Source organism: Oculina patagonica, chromosome 7 (genome assembly GCF_052425735.1).
Source record: "Oculina patagonica isolate OP01 chromosome 7, crgOcupat, whole genome shotgun sequence".
Lineage (NCBI taxonomy): Eukaryota > Metazoa > Cnidaria > Anthozoa > Scleractinia > Oculinidae > Oculina > Oculina patagonica.
In genome coordinates this window covers 5,220,706-5,231,896 of record NC_135764.1, presented here as the reverse complement: position 1 = coordinate 5,231,896, position 11,191 = coordinate 5,220,706, and the positions used below count along the sequence as shown (strand labels likewise).

The following is an 11,191-nucleotide window of genomic DNA, read 5'->3' as shown; positions in this document are numbered from 1 at the left end:
GGTGAAGTTTGCTTTCGCGCTGTTTATTTAACTGGGTTTCTTTATAATTCCCGTATATCCGAACTGAGCGCGGACACTGACGGCAAGGTTTGGAGGTGGCAAGCTAAAAAATACTGAAAGAAAAGGACTCTGACAAAAGTTGCACCTTTCGTTTGAGTTTTATGGCATAATAAACTTCATTTTACAACAATACAACTAAAACGAGGAGTTTTAATTCTTAACTTAATTCAAGCTTCAAATCACGCTTATCAGGCTAATAAGCGCTGTAGTTAAGATTCACTGTATATTGTTGACGAGACGGAATAAAGCTCTCTTTCCTTAAGTTTTTATTTCATTTTTTTTTTAATTTAACTAAAACATATTAAAAATGCGTTCATTCGTATCTGCTGTCCTTGTAAGCGCAAGAGACCAAAATTGTTCGTTCGCCCATTTTTTTTCTTTCCACATTCCACTACCAATCCGCTACCTAATCCACAGGTTCACGCCATTCTGCCTCTTACCTCTCGGGGACCTGGGTAAATCCCATATTTCTGTGCGCGTTTACATCTACATTCCTTCATGAGGAGTGCTGGCTGTTTGCAAAGTTGTGTAGATCTGTTGTAGCTTCAGCAGGAAGAGTTTATTCAGTTTTCGGCAACGAGGTATTAAAGTTCGTTAAAGTAATTTGTTTTCTGGCTATTTTTAACAGGAATTGAAGTTTAGTATTTCTGTGTTTGTCTGACAAATCATATAAACCGCTGTAACTTACTTCCGCTTTCGATTCCTCGATCGATTTTTCGAGTGCATCTTAATTATATTTTGCAGCATTCAGGAGTCAGTTTTGCCGTGAAAACACAGTTCATTATTGTCGTCTGTTGCAGGTCCTGAGCTGTGAGAATGGGGATCAACATTCAGTAATTGGTCCAGATATGCAGGTAGGACTGAATCCCAAATATAACTTAATGTATCATGTCAAATCGAAAGTTCAACATCTCCCCCGGGTAATTCCCCGGGCATATAGATTTTGAAAAAATTGCGTTCAATTTCTGCCTCCCTGGGCCAAAAATCCGTTCAAATGCCACACTGCAAGCGGTCAGTGTAAAACGCAGACTGTGGGACTGCAGACCGGGGGTAAAATGCAGACTGTAGACTAGAAGTAAAATGCAGACCGAGGGTAAAGTAACGAAATACGAGTCAGAAAGCCATTTTTCCAAATTTTGAAGGAATGTACGTCAGACAACGCTTCGCACGAGTAAATAAACCGGCGATGTCATATATAATGTAGCAGATGTAGATTTTATGCCGACACAAATTTGATCAAATTTAACTCTTCCGATACAGCAAAGGCATTTTAAAAATTTTTAAGACACTTAAGGTGGCTAAGAAGTTTTCAATGAGCATGAAATTCAGGGATTGTTTAGTGTACTGATCAATTGCCACCCTGAAAAATTTTGGTGAAAATTCATCGACGCGAAAGTAGGCGTAAAATTGGTAAATAGAGCTAAACATTGAGCTTCACTATGATTCATATATTTCATATTTTTTTTAAATCGCGCAAGTCTACCTACTTCTTAGGGTTTGGATATCAGATATGAGACATTTTTAAAAGGAATGAAGGCTAAAGCCTCTCATTAAACATAAAAAAAGAAGCAAATTTCTTTATATGAAGTCTTGTCTTTATTTTACGCATAAATTATACCATCTAAAAAGAAATTCCAAGATATTTCAAAATTCCTCTTGGCCATCCCAATAAAATGTTTCGTTTCCCATCGCCCTGTCTTTTGTGATGATGGGTCGGTCGGTCGGGCAAAAAAAGAAAAGAAAGAAAAAACACTTGGGTTCCACAGAAGGCCGGGCTGCTAAGTAAGAAAGCCTGATTACAAAGTCAACTCGAAAACGTGGTCTTTTCGTTCGTCCTTATCAAATGTCTAAACAGTCTTTAAATAACGTAGTATCGATGTTTATTATAGACAAAGACATCATATACCAATCGTTGTTAATAAAACAAGATTGTGTGCTTGCAAATTGAAGTACTTGCTTCTTTAACTAGTGAATCTGGAATTTTTTTTTTTTTTTTACTTTTCGAAAAAAATGGGTCGGTCGGGCGATGGGAAACGAAACATTTTATTGGGATGGCCCTTGTAGATTTCGATGAAACTCAGCAGAGCTGAATGCAAACACCCAAGGTATACGTAGCGTGGAGGATCTCGAGACAAATTGTGGTTACGGGCTAAAATTCGATTCTGAGCAAGAACCTGTGTGACGTCATTGTCACGTGATATTCATTTCGATCTCCCAAAAACTTATATCATATTGTAGTTCAGTCTATGTGTAATCCATGTGATAAAGTAGATATGTCATTGACATTAATACCTTTTAAGTATGAGGGTTTCAAAGTTGATAGGTATCACTTAAAAAAAATTGGGTCGAGCCACCTTAAACTTTAGTTTACAATCTGATTTACGTTTGAAAACCGGATGAAACTGAATGGTCTACGGATCATTTAGAAAAGTAAATTTTTTACCATACCGACACACCCAGGGGGGGTACTGCGGCTTATAAATGACGGGGATGATCGAAGGATTTTTTTGGGTTTGAAATTTTCGATTCTGGGATTTTTTTGGGTAAGAAGATTTGGCAAGTATTTTTTTGGGTGACTTGATTCAAATAGGGGATCTTTTTGGGTATTAAAAACAAACTGAAGTGATTTGGCACAGCCTTGGCGTATTTATGGTATGATGAATAAACAAACACGAGCGTTATTGCCCCTCCTAGCAATTTAGGGGTAATTTGACAAGGGATTTTTTTAGGGGTTATTTTTGGTCCAGGGATTTTTTTGGGTAATGTCGGAAGAGTTAGGGATTTTTTTGGACCCTGAGTTTTTCCTTCATTCGATCATCCCCGTCATTTACAAGTCGGAGTACCCCCCCTGGAGCAAGGTCACGTTTCAGGGATCAAATTATTCCACGGCCACAGCTCTTTCAATTGTTTTTAACTGGCGCAGATTAAACCCTTCCGCAGTTAAGTGATATAAAAAGGCTTTGCTCGCTAACCGTTGTAATAAAACACCATATAACAAAATAAAAAGGTACAAAACTTTTATGTTCAGCAAGCGGTAAACAAATGACATGACGTCCGTAGTCGTGTGCATACAAAATTAATTTCCGAAAGAGCACAGGCTGAAAGGGCTGTAAACTGTTCAGTTTCATCTGGTTTACAGATTTAGAAGACTTGAAATGATTATTGAAGTTTCGCAAGGTTAGGTCTGTATAAAAAGTAAAATTTGAACACTGATTTGTGCTTGCATAAAATTTATTTATCGCCAGTCCATTCACATGTTCGCTCATGCGAAACGTTGTCTGACATACATTCCTTCGAACTTTGAGCCAAAGGGAAAAGGCTTCGTGACTCGTATTTTGTTACATTACCCACAGTCTGCATTATACCCCAGGTCTGCAGTCTGCATTTTACCCTCGGTCTGCAGTCTGCAGTCTGCAGTCTGCATTCTACACTGACCGCACTGCAAGCCCATTTTCAGTGATCAAATGTCCCCACCCCTGGGAAAAATTAATAATTAAACAGATAACTGTTTTATCTGTGTAGCTTTTCATAAATCCTGTCTGCATTCCGGCTTTACATACCTTCAAATATAAAACAAAGCTTTTCTATCCCTTTCTTTCTCAACCATACTGCCACGAATGAGCAATCTTTTCCTTTGAAACTCTCCTAATCGGTCTCCACCATGATTATAATGATTCGGGACAGGGCGCTTATTAAATTTTTCGAGAAACAACCAAACATTCAAAACAAAACTTTAATAAGTATTAAGATAACTAACAATGACAGAAACTGTAACAGTAGCAAATTGTTGAAAGTTCAGCTACTTTTAAAAGAACTGTTCATTTTAGCAGCAAATATATACATGTACGGTACGGTAAATGTTCATGCGTTTATCTATTTGACGTCGATGACTTCAGTAGGGGCAGTTATCCACAATAGGGGGAGCTTATTACAATAGGGGCACTTATAAGAATGAGGGCGCTCATTAGAATTGGGGCACTTATTGGAATAGGGGCGCTTATTAACAAAAACACATTCGAAGGGGGGCGCTTATTCGAAAGGGGGCGCTTATTAGAAAGGAGGGTGCTAAATCAAATCATTACGGTATTAAAGATTTTGGAAACAAAATTTAAAAATTCACTTAAAAAAACACAATGGCTTTCTTTCTACTACAATTTTCCTGCAATTTGTTTGTTTAATTTAAGCAGGCCTTGAGATCTGATTGGTTGTTTCTGTTCCTTTTTTATTGGCTGGAAAAAAGATGCGATTTGGAGCAAAAAATAGTGCGATTCGTGAATAAATCGCACTCCTGACAGCCAATCAGATTGCAAGGATCACCAGGGATTTCAAAATGGATGTAATAAACCATTAAATGGTATCTATATTGATACCATTTAAAGTGATAGATCAATAACAACACACCATATCATTGTTGAGTTTAGTTAACCTTATTGTTACTTATTTTCGCGGTACTTAATTTTCGCGATTTTCACAATTTTAAAAAGATCGCGAAATTAAAGACCCGCGAAAAAAGGTTCTCGCGAAAAATAACGACGCAAACTTTAATACCCTTCTATATAATTTGTTATGATTTATCAACGTTTAGGCCAGTTTACTACATAATTATCTTGGTACAGTTGTCAAACTAGCACTTCTTTGTTACAAAGGAACATGTCAAACTGTTTTAAGTTTCGTTTTGTTTTATGGTTTTGTTCAGTGTCATTGGAAACTATTGCTGTGAAAAATTAAAATCAGTTGTGCCAATTTTAGACTTACTGTTTTTAATGTAGACCAGTGTTTTGAAAATTTTCGCGAAATTTAGTTCCTTTATTCGTGTTTGTTTGGCAAAATCGCGAAATTTAAGTCTCGCGAAATATGCCAGTTCTATCTTCGCGAAATTAAGTTCCCGCGAAATTAAGTGACAATAAGGTAATCACATTTAACAGAATGCCAAATTGCCCTCATCCAAAGGTCTTGGCTTTATTTATGTCCCACCATTTTCCCGGTACTTTCTGCTGAAATTATCCAGCTACAAGTACACTGTAGTTAGACCCTGTGTTAAAATCACTTAATCTTTATTTCAGGAAATGTGGAGATGGACATGAAAGGACAGAAAATTGTCCATCTGGAGGAACATTGGTCATTGGTATGATTGTTTATGAAAGCTTATTACTTCTTATGTTAACTAGGTTACTTTTGATACATGTAGCATCTTTTAAAAATACAGTAGTAAAAAAAATGTGATTCAAAAATAAATACATTGCATACAGTGCTAAAGTAACAAGAAAAGACTAGTGAAATTTGACAATTTGCCACCCTGAGTGATACCCTACAGCTACAGCAACAAAGGTCTCTGCACGCATTGCGACCTTTAATGCTGGAACATAAATTAAACTACATAGGCATGTAAAGAACTCCAGCTATAGCCACAGCTTTACAACCCTCTGATGCTACACTGTATATATGATATTTTCTTGAATCACACAAAGGTCAGTAAGAATGAGTCCTTCTGATGACATCCAAATTCCCTGTAGGCAAATCTTCTAAGTGAAAGGCCTTAAAAAGGATGGACTCAAATGGATAAGAATATTATGCACCAGCTATTTAAAATAATTATATTAATTGAATAAATCTCTTTGATGTCATACAGGTACAACTGGAGGACTAACCGTTTGTACTTTGGATCAAGATGGCAGCTGCTGCACCTTCACCTCTGGCCAGCTCTGTAGAGAAGACAAATGGAGCCAAGCTCAGCAGACTTCTCATTGATGGTGGAGCAACAGTTCTCAGGACGATTTTTGATGGATACCACCCCCCAGCAAATCTGTTGGCTGATCTCCATGCTAACTATCTCACCCTGAACAATCTCTTAAGGAGGAGAGTTTTACATAGACCTCAATGGGACCTACTGTTCCCACCCAGTGGAGCCACACCTGACTCTAACACATTTGATATAACCTTGTTATTCCTGCTTCTTACCAACATTTGCGGACTATCCCGTCCCCTATCGTTTTGGCACTCTAAGCCACCCCCAAGTGACACCTCTTTTGAGGCAAACCTTGCTCGAATTAAGTTTTTCCGCAATGAGTTGTATGGTCATGCGGCAACTACCGGTGTTGACACACCAACTTTCTCTGCCCTGTGGCTGGAAATTAGTGCGGTTCTTGTTGCTCTTGGCTTGCATCAGGCAGAAATTGATAGATTGAAGGCAGAGCGTTGTGGTGAGGAAGACTATATTGACGCGTTGCTGGAATGGGCTGACAGTGAAGAGGATATCAAGTCACAGCTGAAGGACGTGCGTCAATCTCAGACCAAAGTACAACAATCTGTTGATGAAGTACACAAGACCCAACTAGAAGATCGTGAAATACTTCAGGATAGCAAGGGCACGCTGGAAGAAGTACGTCAGTTCCAGACCATAACTCAAGAAACTATTGATGAAGTTCGTCAGAGCCAACTTCAAGATCGTGAAGCAATTCAGGATAGCAACATGAAGCTGCAAGAACTTTATCAGATCGACAGAAAAACACATCAAGTTGTCATTGATGTTCGTCAAACTCAAATTGATGACAGCAGAGCAATTCAGCAAATGTGTCAGAACACAGAGCAAGGTATAGGGAAACTGCACCAAGTCCATACTACACTTCAAGATACAAAGTCCAAAGTAGAAGAAATCAGTCAGTCTCATGGCGTATTTTTAAGAACCCAAGAAAAAGGCTTCGAAGCATTGCAACAACAGTTGAAGCAGAGAGCTGAAAATTTAGAAGGACAAAGAGAAAAGCACCGACAAAACGAAATCCTTGAGAAGCTTGCCAAGATTGATTCCCTGAAAGATGTGGAATATCACGCAGAAAGATGTGTAGAGGGAACCCGTGTACCAATCTTTGCAAAAGTCGAGAGCTGGTTAAATGACAGAAGTTCCCCAAATCGTGTGATGATGATCTCTGGGACTGCAGGTATGGGGAAGTCTGTAATATCAGCCAAGATGTGCCAAAAGATGCTACAAGCTAAGAGGCTGGCAGGAAGCCACTTTTGTCAGCATGGCAGGGCACGTCACAGGAATCCCAAGGTGATGCTACAGTCCTTAGCCAGTCACCTTGCTGATTCTTTGCCAGATTACAAGAAAGCTCTTGTTGAAAAGCTGTCAGGAAATTTGGGTGTAGAGATCAACGACATGGAAGGGAAGGATCTGTTTGAATTGCTTTTTGAGGAACCTCTTACCAGCTTAAATGACCCTGGTTTAACCTATCTCATGGTAATAGATGGCATCGATGAGAGTGAATACCAAGGGCGGAATGAGCTGCTTGATGTGATTGCTAATTACTTCAAGAAACTTCCACGTTGGATTCGATTTCTGGTGACAACGCGACCTGAAATGAACATCGCAGACAGGCTTAATTGTTTGCACCCTTTAGAGCTGGAGCCAGACAACGATGAGAATTTGAAGGATATTTACGTTTGCTTTGAAAAGCAGCTTAGCCCTGTATTGCAAACGGAGTATCAAGAAATCATCTTGCAAGCACTGGTTGAAAAGTCAGAAGGAGTCATGTTATATGCTCATTACCTGGTAGTTTTTATAAAGAAAAATGTATCACTTCTAACTCCTGAACTGCTGGACAGCACCTTATCATCAGGTATTTCGTCTGTTTACCAATCATATTTCAAGCGTCTGGAGACTGACCTACGCAAGGAACTTCAGGTCACCGAAGACCAATTTATGAAGTTTCTGAGTGCAGTCGCAGCTGCAAGGGAGCCATTGCCACTGTGTTTTGTGTCTAAATTGTTGTTATCAGGTAAATCGTCATCAGCTGTTCAGCGAAAAGTAAATGCGGCAATTGGTTGTGTCTCGGCACTTCTGCCTGTTCAAGACGGTCGTATTCACTTTTTTCATAAGTCGGTCAAAGACTGGTTGATTGACAATTCTAACTACGGACAGCACCACTTTAGTGTAGACGAAAATGAAGGCCATCGCGTCCTTTCTAAGCTCTGCATTGATGAACTTGATGATGTGAAACGAAAAGGCGTTGACGGCGCACATTTTGTTGACACTACAAAGTATGCTCTACAACATGGCGTTCAACACATGCTACAACTTGAAGGGGATGCGAGATTATGCAGCCTTGAGGAAATTGCTGTGAAATACTGTTTGGACTTAGAACTAGTGTATGCAAAGCTGTGCGTGGGTGTTACAGCATCTGAAGATATTCTTTGCGTCCAAAAGCAAGAGGGTGTGAAAACATTGAATGGAAAATGGCGAAAAGCAATTGGTACTTTGTTGTATCTGTTAAGGAAGCATATAAGAACATTAACAGAACTCCCTCACGCAATCTTTCAAACCTTGTTGAATGAAGGAGGACCTGAGCTGTCTTCTGAAGCATTAAACCTTTTGAATACTAGATATGCTGAAATTCCATATATGGAATTTGTACACAAGAAGGATCTGGATTTGCTTGTTCAATCCAAATTTCCATGTTCAGCTAAAGTAGTTTGTTTTGACGTTTCACCCCATTTAGACTACATGGTGTGTGAATGTCAAGATGACACGATTCAGTTATGGTCGCTCCATACTGGCAAGCAGCTGTGGAAACGCGATGTCAAGGTAAAGAAATATTACGACTGGGTAAGAGACTTTAACGAGAAATTCCTTGAGTACCAACCATATAGAACGAGTCCGTCATCTGATGTCATGACCTTTTATCGCTCAGTAGTTTTTCATCCTACCGAAGACTTTGTCTTACCAGGAATCCTTAGCCATGCCTTTACCACTGCTGGAGATCTGAAACCACTTTTTCTTTCAAGCAAGTGCCGTTTTTCGGTTTGTTCAATTTCTGCAGACAAGACCAAGATGTTAACTGATTGCCCAGACGATGCTAAATCCATTGTAATATGGAGCTTGAAAAATGGATCAGAGATTACTTTTTTTACCTTCGATGAAGATATTTTGTCTTTTGCTTGGTCTCGCGATGAAAGGCTGCTGGCAACTTCCCACTGTTTTGGTTCGATTCGTTTGGTTGATGTACTGGATGGATTTAAAACTATAACTACTATAACTTCAGAAGAATGTGGAATGATAAAGTTCTCTCCTGACTGTCGATCCCTTTTTTGTGTGCATTTTGAAATGTGTGGCGACAACTACAAACTGTTTCATTTTTACGTCAACGTGGAAAATGATTTTAACTGTTTGTTAGATGTTTTACCAGACGAAGTCCATTATCGCCCCTGGGAATATGAAACGTGTAGTGAGACTGGTTTTTTATTCGGGGATCCGTTTTTCTCTTCCTTTAAAAGGGGTTCCTTAAAATGGAGGCCAGAACATTCGTTTGTACTAAACAAACAATCTTCATTAAAGGTTTCTTCTGGTAGTAGCGTCATAGAGATGTTGCACCCTGACGAACTAATGAAAGACAGAGACGGATTTTCAAGGACTGCTGTGAGGGAAGTCGTATTTTCATTGAATGGTGAAACTCTCTATGTTTTCACTGAACAAGATGCCCCTCAATCAGTACTTATGGCTTGGGACATTTCAAGTGGAAGGTCCAAAGCTGAGAAAAGAGTTGTTTTTAGTATTCTTTCTGATTTTTTAAGTTTTCTTTTAGCCGTAAGAGCAGGTGTTCTACTTGGAACAAGAACTGGCATCTTAGAGTTGTGGAATTTTGAGTTGTCTGAGTGCATCCGAAGTTGGACTGACATGAGAGACATTACACGTGTACGCCCCATATCAGAAGAACGATTGGCCTGTGAAGTATGGGACAGCAGTAAAGTGATCATTCTGGATACAACTAGTGAAGACATTGTGTCAACAATCACTATTCATGGGGAATTTGTTGCATGTAACAGTAAATGTCATGTGATAACCACTGAGAGAACCAGGATGGAATTGCAGATGAGATGTGGCGAAAATGTACTCTGGAAAATATCTCCGCCTTTTGATATGATTCCCTTTCTTCGATGCAACACATTTTCTCCTACTGAACAGTATTGTTTAGTTGGTGGAACACCAAAATATGATCGAAGTAACGCAGCCCTTTACGTCCTCGATGCAGCTTCAGGGAGAACCTTTCATAAGTTATTTTCATCTCATAGATGGTTTGACTTTAACCCTCATATCAAGTTTGTCAGTGATGAGGAGTGCATTGTCAGTATTGATAATGAGTCCAGAGGTTATTGTCTTCGACTGTTTAACGTCAAGTCTGGTGACCTGCTTAGTGAAATTACCATGGAAAGCGAAGTGTGCAGTTTAGCAGCCTGTCCTCGTAAGCGTCTCGTTGCCATCGGCTTTGAGGATTCCAAACACGGTTTCAGCCTTCTACAGGTGAAGTTGCCGCGAGACAAAAACAGCAGGAAGAACAAAAGGTAAGCTGTTATTAAGAAACAAAGTAAACAAAATAACGCACAAAGTTGAAAATTGTTCAGTTTTGAGATAACCCGGATTTCGACATACATGAACTTCTCATTACACCTGGTATCCGGTTTTGATCACACTCGCAGAAGTGTTTCCCAATCACCAAGGTTTACGGCGATTGAGGGGTTTTAAAGGCAAAAGTATTCACGAGTTCGTGTAATCGATGTGCATAGTATGACCAACGATACAAAATTGAAGACATATTACCTCACCTTTTAGCGTATGTAAGTGAAAGAATTTCCCTTAGGCTTTATAGCGTGGTAGGAATCAACTGCCCTTTCGATGACAGCGGCCGCCATATTGTCTAAAATCCTCTTCTCCTCGTTCTTCGACGCAGTTTGCCATCGTTAAACCTCAAATCAATATGTCTACTAACCATGGGTTTGAAAAAGTCTAATTTGCCGTCCTTTATACAAAGTGATATAGCTCAGAAGCTGGTATGAAGAGGTTAAACTAGGGCCATAAAAAAATGTAAACATTCGAAACATTCACTTCTTATCGTGCAAAAAGTGTTTGCAACTGCGCATGCACCACCGCAGCTCCTCCTGTTCCCATTTTACAACCTATACTGTACGGGCATGTTGCTATTTGGTCTCAAATTTAATTTTTACTTTTTAATTTTTTTAGGTACAGAATCAACCTTCAAGAGTAAAACGTGTAGACTGCTGGCTGGAATTTCCAGACGAATCCGGTGACTGGACAATGCAGTAGTATATGATCAAATATCCTAATGCCTTTTATTTGCGCGAG

The 11,191-nt window shown here is 39.3% G+C and overlaps 1 protein-coding gene across 2 annotated transcripts; it reads left to right on the top strand.

Moving 5' to 3' along the window:
* The first annotated feature begins 562 nt into the window (after positions 1–562).
* LOC144659657 (uncharacterized) lies at positions 563–11,145 on the top strand. 2 transcript variants are annotated; one of them, XM_078520149.1, is made up of 5 exons: positions 563–641; positions 861–914; positions 5,124–5,185; positions 5,690–10,392; positions 11,075–11,145. In XM_078520149.1, the coding sequence occupies exons 4-5, from the start codon at positions 5,729–5,731 to the stop codon at positions 11,091–11,093; spliced, it is 4,683 nt and encodes a 1,560-aa protein (XP_078376275.1). In that variant the 5' UTR covers positions 563–641; positions 861–914; positions 5,124–5,185; positions 5,690–5,728; the 3' UTR covers positions 11,094–11,145. The 2 variants fall into 2 exon arrangements, with proteins under 2 accessions (XP_078376275.1, XP_078376274.1); XM_078520148.1 differs by having other exon boundaries at positions 11,069–11,145.
* Positions 11,146–11,191: the final 46 nt, after the last annotated feature.

What these genes read in the sequence shown, in the direction of transcription:
- LOC144659657 (XM_078520148.1), top strand. Translation starts at nt 5,729, where the DNA reads ATGGCAGCTGCTGCACCTTCACCTCTGGCCAGCTCTGTAGAGAAGACA. An exon ending in AACAGCAGGAAGAACAAAAG is followed by an intron (nt 10,393 to 11,068) that starts GTAAGCTGTTAT and finishes TAATTTTTTTAG; the next exon opens with GTACAGAATCAACCTTCAAG.